The following is a 22700-nucleotide window of genomic DNA, read 5'->3' as shown; positions in this document are numbered from 1 at the left end:
TTGGTTCAAGGGGATATGATCAGGGTCCTGAATCTCCCTGCTGGTACTGAACCTCCTCCTCCTGAGCGTCAGTCGTTCAAGAAGAGATCGGGACCGACGGCAGAACCGGTTCGGGCTTTTCCCACAATGCCGCTGGACCGTGTGTGCGTTGACCACATAGACGGGATAATGCACGCAAAGACATGGAGTGCTTACGCTAAGCGCGTAGACTCTTATTATCATTTTCCCCCAGGGGATTTTGAGAAATATATTTCAACTCCAGTCCTGCCGGACTCGGCCATCGACAAACTCGCCGCTGACTGAGGGACCGCTTCCTCCAAGGTTCCCTTTACGGACAAGACCCGTGGAAAGCTAGAGGATGTCACCCGTCGAATGGACTCGTCGGCACGCATGGGTATGCGTGCGACGTCTTTTCTTCTTCTCCTGTCCGAGTACCTGGCCCTGGGGTATGGAGAAGACTCGGTGATACCAGCCGACATGATGGTGGCAGCTCTCCATTGCCTTGATTGCGGCCTATGCTCCGCTCTCGACCAGTTCGCTAGAGTGTCGACCTTGGCAACATCGTCACGCCGCGCCAATGTGCTAGATGCGCTTTTCCTTCCTTCACCTGGAGCACGTAAGCGTCTCGACGACCTTCCGCTCTCAGGCCCAGACTTATTTTCTGGTAAGTTCCAGGAGTCCATGGAGGCCGAAGCAAAGCGCCTCAAGGCTACTGAGAAAATAAATCTCAAGAAACCGGCCGAGCCCAAAACCGCGGATAAGACAAAGAAGCAGCCCTCTTTTGTCATTCCCCGGCGCCGCCCCCCGGTCAGAGCGGCCCGTGGTGGATTTCGTGGGCGCGCCGATAAGACGGCCGGCCTGTGTTTTTCACAGCCACATACCGGACAACAGTGTCCCCAGTCGGGACGCGGTTTCCGTGTGCCCACTCCCCAGTACACCGGGGCGTGGCGCAAGTGACTTACGCGTCTCCGAGCGGCCTCCCGCCGATGGACCCGTGGGAGGCAGCCTTCAGGAGTTCTTGGGGTCCTGGGAGCAGGTGACTTCCGACCGGTGGGTCCTCGAAACGATCAGCAGCGGTTACGCGCTCGAGTTTACGAGGTGGTTAATGTGGCGCTCCAACTAATGTGGCACCTTGCTTCCGACCTCGAATTTCTCATCAACACCAAGAATCCCATCCAGTCCCCTCGCAGGTTCCCACCTTTCTAGGTGCATCCCTCGATCTTTGCAGGGGACTGGCCCGCCCATCGGAGGACCGCCTGCTGAACCTTCGGCAGTGCGTGTCCCCCTTCTCCCGACGGTAGTGGCTCCGGCCCGAGCCTGGCTCAGGCTGTTGGGCCTTATGGCCAGTTTGGTGGACTCAGTGGATTTTTGCAGGTTGAGGATGAGACCAATTCAACTTCACCTGCTTTCGTTCTACAAACCTCGTTGGCACCCGATCGACCATCTGGTGCCCACTACGTCTTTGCTAGTCCCCCACCTTCGTTGGTGGCTAGTCGAGGCCCATATAACGCAGGGCCGCGTTTTCCGCCCGCCTCGCCCGTCGGTACTTTTCACGACAGACGCGTCAGGGTACGGCTGGGGGCTACCCTCCACCCGCGACAGGTGGCGGGCGTGTGGGGCGCCGAACATCAATCATCCCCACATCAACGTCCTGGAAATGCTGGCAGTCGCCAACGCACTAAAACATTTCCAGTCGGACGTCAGAGGGCAAGCAGTCCTGGTACGATGCGACAACGCCACAGTGGTGGCATACATCAATCACCAGGGGGGCACTCGGTCAGGCCATCTGTGTGCACTAACGTGGGATCTCACCCTCTGGTGCATACATCATGGGATAGCACTGTCGGCAGTCCACATCCCGGGCGAAGAGAACGTCACAGCCCACGCTCTCTCCAGAGGCTGGATCGCCCCGACAGAGTGGTCACTGCTCCCACAGGTGGCTCAGTCGATCTTCCAACTAATCGACCGGCCTCATGTGGACCTATTCGCGTCGCGAATGAACAATCAGCTGCCGATCTACTGCACGAGGGGCCCAGATCCCAACGCGTGGCAGACCGATGCACTGTCGGTGCGGTGGGACGGCCTACTGGCCTACGCCTTCCCACCCATCTCCCTCGTTTCTCGAGTGCTGACCAAAATCGAGCAGGAGGATTGCCGAATCCTCCTCATAGCCCCGTTTTGGCCCCGCCAGCCGTGGTTCCCCCGGCTCATCCGTCTCTTGGTTCACCACCCGGTAATTCTACCGAGGAGGGCCGATCTCCTTTATCAACCCAGCTCGGGAATCAGTCACCAGGCTCCAGGGGATCTTCACCTGACGTGCTGGGTATTGTCACGCGATCCCTCTGCTCAGCAGGCCTTTCACGACGAGCTGCAACAATTGCAGCCCAGTCCCGCAGAGCCTCAACCAGAAAGGTGTACGATAGCTGACTACGCCATTTCTTTAAATGGTGTAGACGGCAATCCATTCATCCCCCCAATACTTCTGTAGGGGAAGTGGGGGATTTCCTCCTATACCTTTTTAACAGTGGGCTCACGACGACCACGGTCAAAAATTATTGATCGGCCGTTGCCGCGATCCATTAGGGGTTTCCGGACGGTTCTTCCGTTTCCGGCAACCCTGCAATTAGCCAACTGATCAAGGGGATGTTTAATACTCGTCCCCCAGTACGCACATTAATCCCATCTTGGGACCTCTTCAGTGTACTATCCACACTGGCGAAGGCTCCTTTTGAACCAATGGATTGCTCAACTTTGTTACAACTGTCCATCAAAGTAACTTTTCTGTTGGCTGTCGCTACGTCCCAACGACGTAGCGAAATACACTCATTATCGGTACAGACAGGACACATCCGGTGGGAACCGGGGGGTGTCCGCCTGATCCCTACGGCCGGTTTTCTTGCAAAGAACCAGTCAGAAGTCTTTACGCCCCCAGACATCTTTGTCCCGGACATCAAGTCTTTTTCGACCGAGACAAACGACAAACTTTGGAGCCCAGTTCGAGCACTTAAGTGGTATGTCAACCGAACGAAGTCACTTCGTATGGGACACGGAAAATTGTTCATCACAACGACCCCGCCCTATGGGCCGGCGTCCCACGATACAATCACCCGCTGGATCGTGACAGCCATCTGTTCCGTACCGGGCGGCTGGCCAGCGACCGAGGGCCCCATTCGAGCGCATGCAGTCAGGGGAGTGTCCACCTCGTGGGCCTTTTTTAAGGGTGTCCCCCTAGGTGACATCGTCAAGGCAGCCTGCTGGAAGAACCCTAACACGTTCTCCGAATGCCCTCCAGGCAGATGGCAAGGCTGGAAGAGAAGTGCTGAAGGCGACCAGTCGAGCCTCACAGAAGCACTAACGGGTGAGCATATAAATATATATTTCTATGGGCATTAGGTCTAATGAGGTGTACCTATCATGTGTTTATCCCCATAATGGTGACACCCCCCCCTGACTTTTTGCACACGAGCTTTTTGGGTTCCACCTACGAGGTGAAGCCTAAAGCGTCTGGGGTTTTTGGTTTTTGTTTGGTGTTGTTTGCCTTCGGACACGCCTCATGTCCTACACCCCTGTAGACATACGGTAATTCGCGTATACCCACCGCCTTACTCGGTGCGAGTCTATGCATAGGTAGTATTCGCTCTACAGGTAAGTAGAGTGATGTAGAGTTCCCCCCCCCCACAGTAGTGTGGTTGGGGTCTACGCGCGAATACTTACCTGTAGAGCACCCCTCCCTCCTTCCCCACTATACTCGATTCCTTGAGTGCTTACGCAGGTAACGCTTGAGAAAAAGAGGACGCTAACGTAGTGCGCATGTCACAAGGCGTCGTGGGTAGGACACGTGAGGGCGCTATTGTGTGTAAAACTCTTAGCAAATTGCCTGCCGGCATAGGGAACAATGCATAGGTAGTATTTGCTCTACAGGTAAGTATTCGCTCGTAGACCCCAACCACACTACTGTGGGGGGGGGGGGATTTTCAAATCGGTTAAGCAGCAGAGTTATGCATATTTACTCTATAATTGAAAATAAAGCACGTAATATGTTGATATTTTTTTATTGTTATTTAATTAGTATTTGCGGTGACTCCAAGTAATTTACAAATATATGGTTTTCTGTCCACCTTAAAACAACTTGAAGTGAATGATAGCCAGGTCAACAGAGCAGCGTTGTCTTTGCTGCTGTGGTAGAAGCCTCATGGGAATACACAACCTGTCTAAGCCTGCAGCTTTGAAACGGTTACACGGTTAACCGACCGCTCAAACGGTTACACCTTTGCTTTCTTTCGGTTCTGTTAACCATAATCCAATTAAAAAAATATCAAGTTGCGGGAGAGCACCAAAAAAATCCCGATCTTTTGGAGATCGACGGCGAAGACGAGGTGACAGTTGCCAGACCTTGCTAGATCAACTGGTGTTTGTAATCGCCGCATCTCCTTAAGTGAAGTCTTTGTACATGTAATTGCTTTTCTATGAAGCAACTGTAGTATGGATGGCATTTTATCAGAGATAAGCGACTGACAAAGGATGCCGACATCAAAGGATTGACGGCCGAACCAGCATGGTACTGGCCAAGAAAAAAAAAACATTGTGTGATTGTGCACGCCGCTGCACGCGCTGGAAAATATAAACAGGGTATGTTTTTTAATTCATGGAAATATTAGGAAATAATACTTCATGTTTGTGAAGAAAAAAGATCAATTTGGGGAAAACAAACCAAAACAAATCCGATCTTTTGAAAAATCAACCAAGAATGCGGGTGAACCGACAATTGCCAGACGCACGTATAGAACTTAGAATGCCGGGCGTTTGTCGCCGCATCTCCTTAAATGCCGTCTTTGTAATTGCAACTATACTAGGGTGGATGGCATCTTGTTACTGAATAAGACATCAAAGAATTGACGGCGGAACTGGCATGGTACTGGCCCAGAAAAAGTTCCCCATGTGCGTGTATTGTGCACACGCTGGACAATCTGCATTATGGGCTCCGTGCGCCACCAACAGAGGGCCCCCTTTTACCTAGCAACGACGCGGGCGTACTTTTCGCTGGTTGACGCGCTCGCACCGTTTCTTGTGTGTGACGCACGTACACCAGGGGATTTGTATATGTACGTTGTACACAGTGCAGTGGCACGTGCTTTGCGGCAAAATAATTAATGCAGGCAAGAGGGCGTCGCTCGGTCATCCCCAAGTGTATATTTTTTTTGCCGGTGAGGGTCTACTTGTGAACAGTAAAATCGATCATGATGGCTATCCCTTTCTTTCAAATATTCATAATTTAAATTAGTTAATAGGCATAGCACAGTGGTTTAAAACCATATGTGACCCAGACATCAGTATATGTTTCTCCCGAAGCCTAACGAAATAATAATAAAAATAATCCTCCAATATCGCCCATCGCCGTGGCCATCCTAATAACAAAACCCAACCGCAGAAAAAAAATCGATCTGGGCCGTCAATAAGAATACACACAAAGCATTATTGTCCCGCGTGTTTGGGCTCTTTTTGCAATACATCGTGATTGGTTGGATGATAATTATTTTGGGGGGGGGGGGCACGGGCTGTCAACGATGTTGACTGAGAGCCAATAGGGCATCAGGAAGTGGGTAATCACCGTGATAAATACTTCCCACGTGCTTGTCTGGGCATCATGATTGGTTGTATTTAGGGGCGGGACTGTCTAGTCTACGATGGTGGCTGAGATGTGACAGGGCAAGGCAATCACCGTAAACAATCACTTTTTTGGTGCTCATCAGGAGTAAATACAATGTACATGTACACATTGACATCGTTTGTCGGCATTGTACTGGGGCAGGGGCCGTTCTTGGTACATTTATTTGCGTCGTTTGCGATGGTGTTTTAACAATTCCCGACGTTCACACGTACGTGGTAACAAATAAGATTTTTTTTCTTTGTTTTTCTTTGAATGTCGGTTACGGTTAACCGTAACTGCAAAAGATACGGTTACACGGATAATTTTAAAACCGCAAACTTGCAGGCTTAAACCTGTCACACGCACAGGTCGTTACGGGCGGTTGAGTCAAAACAGGCCTGCTTAAGCACCTGCTTAAATCGAATATCTCCAAAAGTCGCAAAAAGTCGCAGCCAATTTTTTTTTTTTAATTTTGTTAAGGTTCAGGCTTTTGAAAATTGCAAGAGCTGAAGCAGGAAACGGCGGGAATACATATTTTCTTCCTATGCATAAAAAAATACCATTAAATAGACGATTTACATGACTTTTTTAGGCTATTTGAAACTGTAAATCAAAACTAGATGGATTATGAATTTTATTTCCATGAAATATAGGATATCAACAACATTCAAGTAAATTTTCGTGGCAATATCTTTTACGTAGCGACCGAGACAGCTAGTTATATAACGCATTACGTTTAACCAGCTATAATTTGGATTGTTACAATTCTAAGTGAAAACGTCAGAGTATCGCCCATGTTTAATCAATTTTTGTTCCTAATTCATTCATTTAAAGTACCCTTGACCATTGGGAACTAACAAAAATTGAGGGTATTGATTTTTGAAACAATCACTTTTTGACCATTTTGACCTTGAACTGGCCCACTGTGGGATGTGTCGTTCTGTTTATAATAAATTGTGGCTTATATATTGTGTGATTACATTCTCATAGTACTTTGAATTATGATGTCACATATCACATGATGACATCATCATGACATCACATCAATTTTCATCTATATTACATCCCGGTCTAGGTACATACCAACTTTGAACCCAATCGGACCTGTATTTCAAATTACAATGCACTTTCGGTTTCAACTGGAAGGAAAGGTCACGTGATTTTACACGTAATATCAAAAATGAAGATCCTGGATTATTCTATCAACTCCCGTAAAAAGCAAAATCAGATCAGTTGATATTATATTGATTTTCAAAGATTAAATCTAGAAATCTTTGGTTGCTTGTAATCTGATACTTGATGACGTCAAGGTGACGTCATTATCAGAAAGCTGGAGAGCTACGGTATGATAACTCTGCGATTTGAAGCGAAGATCTGGATTAAATCTCTCGCGGTTGATTTTTCAGCAATTTTTAAAGGTTTAACCCTTAAAGGGCCGGGGGGGGCGGAATTCACCCCCCCCCTCAACATTTTCCGCGATAGCCTCTAAAAAAAGAAATTTCGCAACCCGAGCTGTTATGACTTTTTAGCCTTGAGCTTTGCGCATCTTTTGATACCAAAAACATAAAAATCGGGCCACGGGTTGTCGCGTAGCGAAAAATTTTCCGGCACTAGGCGCCGTGAAAACTGAATTTTCCCATATGCGTCATGTACACCGAGCAGAATTGCCATTCGACATATGAATAATTAATTAGCCATAATTGCAAAACCTATTAACCTATAGTCATGAAATTTCTTGGGTATGTTTAGGAAGAGTTGCTCTATGCATGTACTGAGTTTCAAAATTTTTCGTCACTCGATAGCCGAGATCTGGGTCAAAATAACCCGGCCCTTTTAGGGTTAAAGGTATTTTTATTGTAACTTCCGGTCTGGTGATGTCATGGATCTCCTCCCCCCATCCCCCAAACTTGTTCTTAGCATGAAGCTGGTTGTATACATCAATTTTAAAAATGATTTCAGCAAACCTTGCCACACTCATCAACCAATTATTCATTTTAAACAGTTTTCAACCTGCCGCTAGAGGGCGCTCTAACATTTTATGATGTCACCGTGAATGTTTTTGTGAAAATAACTTAACCAGAGTATACATCGTTGAAAGCAAGTTCACATCTTTTATCAATTTTAAATTACAAGGCACTTCCGGTTTCAACCGGAAGGAAGGGTCACCTGATTTTGCACGCAATATCAAAAATGAAGACCCTGGATTATTCTAACAATTCCCGCAAAAATCAAGTTCAGGTCTCTCATGGTTGATTTTATATTGATTTTTAAATATTAAATCTATTAATCCATAACGTGACGTCACGTGACCCATGATGATGTCATCGTGACGTCACTTCAATTTTCATCTACATGTATAACACATCCCGGTCTAGGTTCATATCCACCTTCAACCCAATCGGACCTGTAGCTGTGGAGATATAGGTCTTTATAATAGGCGCCTATATTGTGACATCACGTGATTTGTGATGACGTCATGATGACGTCAATGCTCGGCACACATCTGTGGATGGTGGTCTAAGTGTGTGCCAAGTATGAAGGCAATCAGATTGATTTTAGTGGCCAAAGTGCCCTGGACAACAAAACGTGTACAAATGCTATGGGCAAATGACTGAAAAAGAATTATACTCAAAGCATGAAATGCAAGGAAATATACGCTATTGTGTAGTTTAGAATTGCTGACTACATTGTGGTCATATTACTGTCTGGAGTATTCTGACCTTTAGTAGACATCTCTGAATCCTGCTTTTGTGGAAAATGCGATTTTCTTACACGGGTTAAGTTTTGGTTGGCGCATTGACGTGTATAAAGGGGTATTGTGCAATCTCATATTTCTTGACCAGTTAACCTCAGATTTCCCCCCAAAAAGCCTGCAATCTGGGTGATCGTTTATTGTAGGCCTATAAGGGAACAAAATCCACTTTAAAATTATTAGACTGACCAAACTAGTTGGCCACATTCTCAATAAACAGGATGTCATAGATAGAGGGCAGGGTTTGATTTTTTTATGGAAATTTGGGGGTAAAATGACGATGACAGCGCGGCGACAACACGCAACCCAAAAATAAAGATGGCGATCACCGAGCGATGTACCGTGAGCACGCACGGCACGCTGAATCGCAAGGCACAAACCGTGCAAGAAAATCGTGATTTCTACCCCCCAAAAAAACTGTTCAAATTTGCAAAACGGGTGTCCTTAGAATTGATAAAGTCTGCTTTTGATTGTAAAGGTAATTTTTGAGCAGTAAAACACATTTTTGACTCTAATTTGATCAAAACCAAACAGGGTCCCTTCACTAATACGATCGCCGCAATCTTATCTATGACATGGCTGTTCGTTGAGAATGTGGCACAACAAACAACTTACAAGTAGAATGTGTTCAGCCACGGGGAAAGTGTCCTAAACTTCACAATCGCAATAAAAGAACAAAAGCAATGGCTGTTTCGACCGGATGCCGAAACAGCAAAAAAGTGGGGTTTTTTTGGCAATAAATGCATTCTTTATTTCACACTCTTCATACAGAAGTGAAACTTCATACAGACATACTTTATTATATGTACATGTAATGCAGGAAGGAAAATATATAAAATCTCAACCTAATCGGACTTGTTTAATTTTAGTTCTCTAGATACAGACCATTAAACAGTGCACCTTTAAGATGACGTCACATGACCCATGATGATGACATTATGACATCACATAACATCTACATACATGTAGGTCTTACCTATAAGGTCTTTAATAAGATGTTAAGTTTCCTTTGGATATGACTTTCTTTTACGTCAAAAGTGTTGGGCTGAATGAAACATGTACAAAATCTATTGGATTTGGGGTGGAACAAAAAGAAAAAGAAATAGAGCTATGTCTGTTCAATGAACAGAAGACAGGCTTTTCTGCATATATGTGTAAAAAAAATTACTTTTAAAAATGTTCTTTGTCCATTTTTTGCATAAGAAGAACATGTCATTAATACATGTACATCAGTCGATGACGTCATCATTACGACACTTCAGATTTTGAATACTAATAATAATATCTACCTACCCACCAAGTTTCAAGACGATAGGACTGAGCCATATATGTGATTTAAAAAATTGAATTTTTAATGACATCATCATGACATCACACACTTATACATTTTTTGTGCACATAAGTATGACCTTACATATCAGTACCTATTACTAAAAGATTTTTGAAATTAACTTGTTCTGTTGATGAGATATGGCTGAAAGGTCCAAAAATTCAATTTTTGATGACGTTTTCATGACGTCACACACTTAAACAATTGATGTGCACATAAATATTACCGGTACCTTACATACCTCTTACAAGAATTTTGAAATTAGCTTGTTCTGTTGATGATATGTGGCTAAAGGGCCAAAAATTCAATTTTTTGATGACGTCATCATGAGTCACACACTTACATTTTTGTACGCACATACATGTATGTAAGTATGACCTGACATGTACATAACTTTAACAAAAGGAATTTGGAAATTAGCTTGTTCTGTTGATGAGAAATGGCTTAAAGGTCCAAAAATTCAAAAATCTATATAAAATCACATAATGACGTCATAATGACGTCACCTCCATTTTTATCTATAACACATCTCAGTCTACCTACATACCAAGTTTCAACCCAATCGGGACTTACGGTTCTGTAGATATAGGGTCTTAACGTTTGCACATTTAAGATGACGTCACGTGACCCATGATGACGCAATCATGACGTCACTCTTCGGGACACAAACTCACTATGGGGTCTTTACATAGCTTAGGTTTCATTAGAATACGAGTTTGTTTAAAGTCGAAAATGCCGTGCTGAATAAACGTGTACAAAGTCTATGGGATTTGGAGTGAAATAAAAAGGAAACTAGAGCTATGCCTGTTCGATGAACAGGACACAGTCTTTTCCGCACTTTAAAAATAATACGTGTAAAGAAATACTTTCAAAAAAATACTTTGTCAAATTTTCGTATCAGAAGAAAATGTAAAAAAGTTGATAAATTAATAAAAAAAACTAGGTGATGACGTCATCATGACGTTACTTCAGATTTTGCATACTATTAACACTATCTACCGGGTACCTACCCACCAAATTTCAAGATAATCAGACTTACCCTTATATTAAAGTGTTTTTAAAAATCACATTTTTGATGACGTCATCAAGACGTCACACATTTTCCACAAAAATTGTGCAGATACCTATTACATAACAAACCTAATACAAAAAGAATTTTGAATTTAGCATGTTGAAGCTAATTGGATGAATAAAAGTGTTTAATTTTGTAAGCAGAATAAAATTGTAAATATTTTTTTTAAATCGTAAAAAATCGACCGATTATGTCATCGTGACGTCATTTCAAATTTTGTGTACTAGTAGTACTATTATCTACCCAACCACCAAGTTTCATGACGATTGGACATTCCCTTATATGTGTTTTAAAAAATCACATTTTTGATGACGTCATAATGACGTCACACAATTTTCACAATTTTGTGAATATACCTGTTACCTAACAAACATAATACAAAAAGAATTTTAAATTTAGCATATTGCGTTCGTGAGATATGGCTTAAAGGTCCAAAACTTCAAAAATCAATATAAAATCACACGACGACGTCATGATGACGTCACCTCAGTTTTTACCTATAACACATCCCGGTCTACTTACATACCTAGTTTCAACCCAATTGGACTTACAGTTCTCAAGATATAGGGTCTTAAGTTTGCACATATAAGATGACGTCATGTGACCCATGATGACGTAATCATGACGTCACTCTTCGGGACACAAACTCACTATGGGGTCATATTTTAAGTTTCATTAGAATACGAGTGTGTTTTGGGTCCAAAGTGCCGCACTGAATAACCGTGTACAAAGTCAATGGGATTTGGGGTGGAATAAAAAGAAAAAGAAAAAAAAAACTAGAGGTCTATGTCTGTTTCCAACAGAACATAGGGCTTTTCTGCATTATGTTTTTTTTTAAATTGAGGTCATGTTTTTCTGTTTTGTGCAAAACTGTGTGCATTTACCTTTTGTCTAACAAACCTAATTAAAAAAGAATTTTGATTTTGGAATAATGCGTTTGTTAGACACGGCAAAAGTCTTCAAAATTAAAAAAAATATATATATATAATCACAAGATGACGTCATGATGATGTCACCTCAATATTTATTTGTAACACATCCCGGCCTACCCCCATACCAAGTTTCAACCCAATCTGACTTACTGTTCATGAGATATAGGGGCTTAAAATATACACGTTAACGATGACGTCACATGTCTAATGATGGCGTCATCATAACAATACTTGGCAGTGCTCATTATTTTATTGTGGTTTTAGTCTGTACCAAGTTTGAAAACAATCGGATTAATGAAAGTGTTAAATTTTGTAAGCAGAATAAAATTGGCAATATTAAAAAAATCGTCAAAAATCTACTGATGACGTCATCATGACATCCTTCAAGATTTTGTATGCTAGTGTTATTTTCCACCCACCCACCAAGTTTCATGACAGTCGGACTTTCTCTTATACGTGTATGTGTTTCAAAAAAACGTCTTTTTGATGGACGTCATCATGACGTCACACATTTTTCAAAATTGTGTACATATACCTATTGCCTAACAAACCTAATACAAAAAGAATTTTGAATTTCACATATTGGGTTCATGAGATATGGCTTAAAGGTCCAAAACTTCAAAAATCTATATAAAATGACACGATGACGTCATGATGACGTCACCTCAAATTCGTCTATAACACATCCCGGTCTACCTACATACCGAGTTTCAACCCAATCGAACTTACGGTTCTCTAGATATACTGGTAAGGTCTTAAAGTTTGCACATTTAAGATGACGTCACGTGACCCATGATGATGTCATCGTGACGTCACTCTTCAGGAAATATATTTGGAAATTCATAAAAACAATTGTAAAGAAATCAACCGATTACGTCATGATGGGGTCACCTCGGATTTTGCCTACTAATAACAATATCTGACTTCCCGCCAAGTTTTATGACTATCCAACCAGCCCTTGTGTATGAAATCAGTGTCATCTTTTATTAGTAAAGTTCATGATCAAAGTTGTTCAAACAGGCAGAAACTGTTAAAGTGAGCAGAAATCATTTTACCCTGACTCTAGGTTAATTTCCCTCCGTAACACGTGTCGGACTACGTTCATACAGACTTTTGAGCCAATCAGTCAAATATTTTTTCAATAGGAAACTTACAAAAATGTACGTTCACGATGACGTGACATGCCCCGTGACGACGTCATCGTAACAATACTTGGCAGTGCTCATTATTTCATTGTGGTTTTAGTCTATGCCAAGTTTGAAGCCAATCGGATGAATAAAAGTGTTAAATTTTTTAGCAGAATAAAATTGTAAATATTGTAAATATTGTAATGTAAAAATCGTTAAAAATCTACTGATGTCGTAATCATGACGTCATTTCAGATATTGTGTACTAGTACAATATCTACCCACCTACCAAGTTTCATTCCCTTATATGTGTTTTACAAAATCCTATTGTTGATGACGTCATCATGAAGTCACACATTTTTCACAATTTTGTGTATGTACCTGTTTCCTAACAAACATAATACAAATAGAATTTTGAATTTAGCATATTGCGTTCGTGAGATATGGCTTAAAGGTCCAAAACTTCAAAAATCGATATAAAACCACATGATGACTTCATGATGACGTCACCTCAATTTTCATCTATAACACATCCCGGTCTACTTACATATCAAGTTTCAACCCAATCGGACTTACAGTTCTCAAAATATAGGGTGTTAAAGTTTGCATATTGAAGATGACATCACGTGACTCATGATGACGTCATTGTAATGTCACTCTTGGGTACACTATCTCACTATGGGGTCTTTACATGGGACAAGTTTCATAAGAATACAAGTTTGGTCCAAAATGCCGCGGGGAACAAAACGTGTACAAAGTTTATTGGATTTGGGGTGGAATAAAAAGAAAAAAAGGAAAAATAATCAGAACAGAAACAATGCTTTTCCACTTTCAAGCGGAAAAGCAAAAAGAAAAAAAATCAGAACAAAAACAATGCTTTTCCGCTTTCAAAGTTTATGGGATTTAGGGTGGAATAAAAAGAAAAGAAAAAAAAATCAGAACAGAAACATTTCAGAACAAAAACAGGTTTTCTGCAGCTATGAGAAAAAGGAAACTCCCTCATCCCCCCCCCAAAAAAACCCCAGAAAACCAAAGGCTTTTCCCTTACTAGACATTTGTTTTCCTGATTCAAGGGTCAAATTTGTTACTTGTCAGTTTTAAGCACATCTCAGTTGTGTTGAACCTGTTAGTCTGTGTACCATCTCAAACCACATGTGCCATACATGTACTCCCTGCTGTATTGTCCTAAACAACCTAAGCACATATGTTTACAGATTTGTCAGGGAATTAACATAATGATATACAATGTACATGTATATGAAGTACAAATGACAGGCTCCAATAGGAAGAAGTGAACTGTAACTGTTATGCATGTAGTTACTTTTGAAGAAAGGTTTCAAAGCACATTTACACTATAGCCTTATTTCAAATGGCCTACATGTATGTTCAAACATGTATAGGCCTGTTGTCATATTATATTTGACCATTTCTTTTATCTTGATTGTCTTTCAGGCAATGGTTGTGTTGCTCAACAACTTTGTCATCATATCTACAGCTCTTCTCTTCAGACTTATATTAAAGTAAGCATGTTTTTATTATTTACCATTATCATACAATAAGGGAATAAATGTGTGCTTGGCTGGTTTAAACACTCTGTTTAAAGACCGGCATGAGTCTGGATGCTGATAATTACACGAGCCAAATTATCAGCATCCAGATTTCAAGCTGTCTTAAACAGAGTGTTTAATGCCGGCCAAGCACATATTTATTCCCATTCATACATGTAAATACCTTTTCAGTAAAAAAAAAAAATCAAAACATTTCGGTCCAAAAGTCCAAACAAGTCAAAATTATAAATTTCCAACATTTTGTTTTCAGCACTTTTACTTCATGTTTTTCGAAACACCCCTGTTGCAATATTATGGTAGTATCCATGTTAACAACTCCTTGCATGGAGATTGGCACACATACTTACTGGTAGTTATGCACATTTCTACCTACATGTAGGAGTAAATGGGTACCTGTGAGGGCAGAGATGGTTATTGTGATTGAATAAGCTTGCTTGCGCCTAACAGGCAGCATCGAGCTATATACTCCCCAGGGAGCTGAGATGGTATTTGGAATGTTTAATTGACCCAATGATCAGAGGTAATAATAATACTTTAAGCGCTGTGATTTAGTTTACTAATAAGAGCGTTCTTAAATGCCGATTATTATTATTATTATTATTTTATTGTGAAAGTTCAAGCAATAAAACTGTAACCAAAAGGCATCGGATTTCAAAGGAGTCAAAATTTTCATGTGACACTGGGAAAGGTGTTTAAGACCAGCCAGCTGATCTTATCACTCATTAATAAATACCTTGGAGAGTTGATGGTTTCTGATTGGTCGAGACTCGATCACGTGGCCGTGCATTAACGGTGATATAAAGACCGGCTTCAAAGAACAAGCGAAAAAAATGGCCCCTGAACCAGAATTGATCCAGCCCCATGGAAGGCAATGATTGGCCAAACAGTCATACGGCAGCTTGTAACAATACAGCTCTGCACATGCGCTCAACCACCTTCGCGTGAGACTGACGCGAGCGTACGCAACACAGTTGCTGTGGGTGCGCGCGCGCGTAAGGAAGTTTTAAAACGACTGGACATCGTACATACAGCAGTGCAGTATACTGAGGATGTTTACGACGAAAGGGTAGATCTACGATTTATTTTCTTTAAACACTTCGCCCAATGACATATTTACCTTTCCTAAACCAAGCATCTTTGTAATTCTGGACACAAGGAGGGTGTAAACGAAATTTCAGCTTCCTCCATCAGGTAAAAATATGAAAACATTGTTGTAATTTGTTTCGCTACGGCAGCAGAAGTCCAAACCCTGGACGTCGTGCGCCTTCGCAATGAAGACATTGTCCAGCAATGTCCAGCACAGCCTGGGCCCGGCTGTGGTGTATATAACAACGCGTATCGAAGAGACAGGGTACCACGCATAAGTTAAAATATGGCCCATGAACATGAACACAAAAAAGTCTGGAAATATCGCCGAAAGAAAGTCACAAAATTGGAGCATTTTAACTGTTTATTTCGTTAAACTTCGTCTCGGTCCATTAACAGCGGTCACCCCCAAACCCGGTCATTATCACACAGTGAAGACCGGCTCCTCACACTGTTATTCCCTTATTTAAAACTGGCCATTTGATGGGCTCTCAGCCAATGGGAACAGGTAAACCGTCTTAGGTATTTATGAATGTATGGTTAAACATTTTGGAATCAATTTTGAAGAGTGGAATAAGATGTAGCTACATGTACATCTAAAGTGCATGGGCATAGGTGCTGACTATGATTCCTGCCATACATACCGGTACGTGTGCTATGATTCCTGCTATACATACATGCAGTCACTGACTGCTGAACTGGGCCCCCACTTTTTCCACTCCCCCCTCCCCCCCACCCCGGCCACTCTTGGCAAGTCCCAGATTAGTGTATGATCTGGATTGACATAAAATAATATTAAGTTCTGTAGTTAACAGACCTTTTCTGGAAATAAGAGGATCAAATGATCGCTTCCAAGCATCGGGAAGGTCTTCTTACATTTACACTGCAATTGACATGGCAGTGGGACTGGGGGTGGGGAGGGGTAGTCTTGGGTCAAGACATTCTGTTGGAGATCCAGCTGGCACCAGTGGTGCTTTGGTGTTAATTGCCCCCCCCCCCCCCTTTCAAAATTGTTCTGCTGCCGCTGTATGTAGTTGCTGTGTTTTTAGTGTTTTTGTCGGTTACATATAATTTCTTCATTTGAGATTACTGTGGTTTGACCAAAAGTTAAGAGGGACTTTCAAAGATCCACATTTAATACATTTGAAAAATTTGTTGAAAGAAAATATGTGGCCCATTCTATAAATTTGGGGTCCACTTTTTAGCTAATAGAAATTAGTTTGGATTTATTTTAACAACACTTGAATGGCAAATGACAAAGTTTCTAGGTAACAGAGGTAGAAAAAATGTCACACTTTGGACCCTAAAGACAGATGAAATGGACAGACAGAGTCGTCAGTGCATAAAGGAGTGCATACTTTTAACTCACTGCTAAACCAGAAAATGGGAACAAAGCATTGATGTTTAATAGTCCTGAGATCGCATTCTATAGTTTGATTGCCACGGCTCTAAAACTACGTACACGTGTGCATTGCATCCGGGGTGCGTTACGTGTTCAGATGGTCCGGGTATAGGCGCGTGGGACTTGACTAAAGGCTAGTTTGAATACTGCATCATGTTGCCAATGATGCAAACTTACATAAGACCCCCCCCCCCCCAAAAAAAAGAGTTCTGCTTCCGATTACATGGCATTCGAAAAAAGGGTAGGTAGGGAATTGTTTTGTTTTGGGCAATATTTTTGTGTACGATCATAGGGAGGCATCTACGTGTAGTCAAGGGTAAAAGGTAGAATTCGATGCTTTGGGGTATTTTTTTCTCAATTTTCTCATTAAAAAATAGGGTAGGGGCTGTCAGAATAGGGTACAGTAGGTAGGGAAACCGGAAGCAGAACCATTTGGAGGGGGGGGGGGCTTCAGGTGAAGTCATTTTTTTCCATTGCGTTTTTTTGGGACCTAGTGTTAATTTTGTTCTTCCTGTTGATTTCAAAGAAACATGGAAGTGCTTCATTGATATTTAAATATCAGTCACTCGGGACATCACTGAGTATACAGTGTTTATAAAAACTGTGTCGATTAAGAGCTATGTACCCGTTATTGAATTGACATTACCCTGATGGATAGATATTTAAATAAGTGACAGAGTTCATGATAGGCAAAGTTGAGTGAAGCTGAATGCCTGCAGTGGTTTTGTCGTCTAGGAATTGGATAGTCATTATCAGCAACCATGCCTTTCAGCAACCATGTTTCAGCCACCATATTGTTTCAAGTATTGAAAATTTATATTTTATAGAAAATCAAGGTGGGTGTCCCACTGAATGATCCTACAGGCTTAGAAAAATATAATTCCCCTCTCTGGACAACTACTCCATGCAACCCTCTGACTTGCCTCTTTTACCAGTCAATCTACAACCCAACTAAAGCTGGAGAAACCCTACTCCCATTGAATCCAGGGCAGTAAAATAATGTTTAAAAGCATTACACAGGATTTGAAGTTTCAGCTGATCCAGTTGCAATCGAAAAGTCAACAAAATTTTAACCTGATTTAGACTGATAAGATGATAAAATATAGTGGATTCTTACAGATATTTTTGCTCGTCAAAGTACATGTACCAGCAAAATGTTTAGAATTACATTTCCTCCAGTTGTTATCAGCACTTTTTGAAACTTATTACTGTAGGTTTTAGAACTCACTTCTATGTTTAGCAAGTAGTCAGAGACTCCATTATTGTCTGTGATTGGCTAAGTTCACTGAGACACAAAGCAAAACTTCATAAGCGCAACGTAGAATGTATAATAGCATCTTAAGAATGCGTCTTACCACTCAACTACTACTGAGAATGCTCACAGTCACAATGCATTGCAGTGACAATAAATGCATTTGGGGTTCTGGTTCCACACGTGTTTACATGTGTGTCAGCGTATTTTAATGTCATCTTCATTTTGTTGTCCTTTTAATGCAGGAGAAAGCTGAGTCAAGTACAGTGGGCCTCTCTTGTAATACTCTTCTTAACCATTATGTCACTATCCCATCAATCACATGAAGCAGAAAGTCACAGAACTAGTGGAATAAACAACATGAAGGCGATACATCCAACTAAATTGCCTTCATCACATCATGTAACCTGCGTCACTGATACATCGCAGATTGATCACTGCAGCAGTTTAAAGCTCTGCTCCACCAAGCAGAATAAATGGCATGTATTGCATCACATTGACAGTATTTCAATTATTGGTAAATATCAGGGATATGTGTGGGTGATTCTCCAATGCTTTATTTCATCATTAGCTAATATTTATAATGAAAAAATATTCAAGGAAGGCAAGGGATTTGAGGATAGTATATATGTTCAGAACACCAAACTTTACTTGTTTGGGGTGCTTGTTAATTTCATGTCAATAATCTCCATTAATAACTTTTGGGAACGCACAGTCAAATGTGGGCTGTTCCATGGTTTCAACGTATTTTCATTCCTTTTGGTATTAGACAGTGCTTTCATGGGTCTCACTATTTCTTTGATATTAAAGTTTCGGGATAACATGTTCCATGTTTTGTGTGCTCAATTAGTGACTATGCTGGTAATTACACTTTCAATTTTGTTCATGGGATTCCAACCTCCAATGGATTTTTTTCTTCAAGCACCAACAGTTCTGCTGGCTATTTATGTATTCAATGTAAGTAAGGTCCAGTCAGAATCACCAAATCATCGCCACAGGTCCCAAAGTACAACTGAACCTGCTGGTACCTGTTAATCTGTTACATCGGTTACATATACCACTTTCGGGGAAATGGGAACTACTAGTCCAGCGGATATGTGACAAAATATCGATGAATTGTGCACTTTTTCATAAAAATAAAAACGTGAAACTTGGCACAGATGTTCATATTCATGCCAGAAAACGTTTAAGATGTGGAGCCATCGCAAATTCACTCTTTAAGGGGTGTGGCATCCATTTAAAAAAAGGGGCGGGACTCATCATGCCTGCAGTGAAAACGGTTGTTCCCACTTGTCACAAAAGCAGGAAACTTCACCAAGACATAATTATACAGAGTGCGATCGATTACTTCCCCCAGCTTACTTGCGCCTGGCCCCTCGCGTGATGACAGACATGCGCAGTGGAGCTAAATAAATGAACAGTTTCGGGTAAAGTTTCGTGCAAAAGCTGGAAACATGGGCGTTGCCAGGATTTTTTTTCTAGATGGGGGCAAAACATATTTTCCCCAAAAAATCCTGTATTTCTCAACTTATTCTCAAATTATCAGTTTTAGAGGGGGGCAGGGACTTTTTTTTTTTTTTTTTTTGCTTTTACGGCTGGAAAGTTGCATTTTGACATGAAACAGGTTGCATCTGTAGGAATTGGTTATACTGTCCTACTTTAACTCCGAGTTTATTGCAAGTTAAATGACTCACCAAGTTGAAGTATATAAACAGCCAAAACTGCACAACGCAACGCGAACGGGGCAACTGCCCGCGCCGTGAATGCAGGGCAAGTTGGTTTTAACTCACGTGGTGAATATGCACACAAAGTTCGGTCAATAAACACTCTCAAACATCCACGAGAGAAGCTTGGATTGCTCACTGGAATAGCTCTGCCGATGTTTACTAAGTCATGTAAAGAATAGTGTTGATTCTACGGTAGCTTGTAACTTCCAAGCGAAAGTATAGAAAATGCACTGTAAAAATTGCGTGTGTGTGTGACAGAAAACTAGTATAGACGAACGATAACGAAACGACACTGAATGAATGAATGCACGAAGGTTGACCTCTGAACTACATGTAACATGTATACAAGATGCGTTAAAGGCGCAGTACAGTGAAGCTTAAAGTGAAAGCTACACATCCGAATCAATTGTCTAGAGCACGTTCACGCCCAGTGAAAATACGCAGGGACGCATTGACAATAATTCGTAGCCGTAGCTCCGTGCATAGAGCTAGCTACATAGGTAGCCCAGGTGGACTCCCTTTCCTCCCTATGTTACGGTCAGTCGTAATGCAATGAAGACTTCGTCCAACCTGGGCTAGCTACATAGGGTTTGTAGCTCTATGCTGGCGTGGCAACCATATTAGAAAAAAAAGGGGGGGCGGGGTTTCAATATGCCCACCATGGAAAAACTGTTCCCACATTCATAAAGAAATTAAACTTCCCTCAGACATTGACATTCATGAGAAAAAAATGCAGATGTGGAGCCATCGCGAACACATCCTTTAGGGGCGTGGCAGCCATATTGAAAAAGGGGGCGGGATTCTCATTATTTCCTTGGAAAAAAATTCTCACATCTCATACATGAATGAAACTTCCCACAGACTTTAATATTCATGAGAAAAAAAATCAGATATAAAGCCATCGCAAACACACCCTTTTAGGGGCGCGGCAGCCATATTAAAATAAGGGGGGTAGTCATGATGCCCCTATAAAAAAAACTGTGCCTACCTTTCATAAATGGATTAAACCTCACACAGACAATATATTCATGAGAATTCTTTTTTTTTTAATATGAAGCCATCACAAACTTACTCTTTTAGAGGTGTGGCATCCATTTGAAAAAAAATGGGGGATGCTACTTATCATTTGCCCACCATGGAAAGTTGTGCCTACCTTTCATAAATGAGTAATGTTCACACAGACTTCGTGAAGGAAAATAAATTCAGATGTAGAGCCACTGCAAACCCTTCCTTTAGAGGTGTGAGGGGCCTACTCACTATGCCCACAATTGCAATTTTTATATTTTGTGGCTGATTGCTTATAATGGTGATTGGCCCATAACCCATAACCTATATGACATTATTTTGGTAACACTACGACTTACACCAAAGAGCATGGGTAAGTAGGCTAACTAGTTAATCGGGTGCCTGGAAGAAGGTCGTACGGGCGAAAAAATGGGTCAAAAGGTTAAATTCAGATTTTTCGGATAATCAAAAGAGCTTGGAAATATCTTTTTGACGTCATTCTGACGTAATTAACAGTAAACAAAAGACGGAAGGGGGATTTTGTGCCTGGCAAAAAGGATGTTAAAATGTAATACTAATGTAACAAAAAATGTTCAAAGCGTGCTAACATCCCACCCAAGTGGGTACGCAAAGCCAATTTTGTTCCCGACAAAAGGACGTAAGGATTAAACATGCCGCTTAAGCGTACGTTTAAGGCTTGGGAAGTTCCCGGTGACAGGTTGTTGGCATTGGCATTGAAATAACTTTACAATTAAGTAATATTTTGACATAAAAAAAATGCCCAATATTATTTAATTATGAACGAAAGTCATCAGTCAAAATTTCAACCTTATGTGATTTTGAATCAAGAAATGGCAGCACAAAAACTTTCAACTCGATTATCTCCAAAAGCACTTTTTGCGTGCCTGGCCTGCTAACGTCCTTTTCCTTGTCACACGAATACGGTTCAACGTGTGTACATGTACCTACGTGTATGTTATCATGCACATCTAAATTCCAGAGTGATCTAATAATTATAAATACACAATTCCCAAAATTCCATCTTATAATAATTATAAACACACAACACGCAATAGTAGCACCAAACTCTAACATTTAACATTTAAGGGTCAAGGAAATCCTTTTTAACGTGGGGGGGGGGGGAGACTTCAATATACAGTACGTTAAAAGTGAAGCCAAATATTGACTTTCAGTCCATTCTTTCTTTTTTTCTTTTCTTTTCTTTTTTTCTCCTGATGGGGGTGCAAAATCCCCATACCCCCTATGCCGCGTTGACAGCATATCGGGTCACAACACGATGCACTTTCCTCACAAAGTGGTGGTCCACTATGACTTCGAATTCAATGAATCTGTGTACCCCCACCACCCCCTCTGTTCACTAAAAAATGGTACATCAATATCTCTGATGAGTGTTTTACCTCAACCAAATCCATTAAAAAATTCAGCAGCCCAGACAAAATTGTATACTTTATACAGGTTGCAACACTGCATATGCCTTTGGGTCTGTCAGAAAAAAAAGGCATGGGAAACATATAATGTACATGTATTTGAAGAACTAACAATTGTCTTGCCAAGACTGACCGAGGTACCCCAGTTTAGAAATTGCTGCAGTTGAGAGGTTAACAATAATTCTAGACAACAGAACCAGTAACTGGGTTAATATAGATTGGGCAAGAATGCATCTGTGTAAGAAAAACAGGGTTTTCCAACAGTCACCAACTATTAAAGCAGCCCTACTCCAACATGTTAGAAGAGCTATTTGAGGTGGAATTTGTTTATGAAAGGTGGTCAAAATTTTCC

The 22700-nt window shown here is 41.4% G+C and overlaps 1 protein-coding gene across 2 annotated transcripts in view; it reads left to right on the top strand.

The window, feature by feature from the left end:
• LOC119723829 (probable UDP-sugar transporter protein SLC35A5) overlaps positions 1-19580 on the top strand; it is a 74474-nt gene extending 54894 nt beyond the window's left edge. For both annotated transcript variants that reach the window (XM_038194708.1, XM_038194707.1), the window contains exons 5-6: positions 14313-14380; positions 18414-19580. In XM_038194708.1, coding sequence (XP_038050636.1) covers positions 14313-14380; positions 18414-19203 — 858 coding nt within the window. In that variant the 3' untranslated portion in view covers positions 19204-19580. The remainder of the gene's footprint in view (positions 1-14312; positions 14381-18413) is intronic.
• The last annotated feature ends 3120 nt before the right edge of the window (positions 19581-22700 follow it).

This window comes from Patiria miniata, unplaced genomic scaffold (assembly GCF_015706575.1).
Source record: "Patiria miniata isolate m_02_andy unplaced genomic scaffold, ASM1570657v1 HiC_scaffold_17, whole genome shotgun sequence".
In the NCBI taxonomy this organism is placed as follows: Eukaryota; Metazoa; Echinodermata; class Asteroidea; order Valvatida; family Asterinidae; genus Patiria; species Patiria miniata.
The sequence above is the reverse complement of the archived record's forward strand: the minus strand, read 5'-3'. Positions and strand labels throughout refer to the sequence as shown.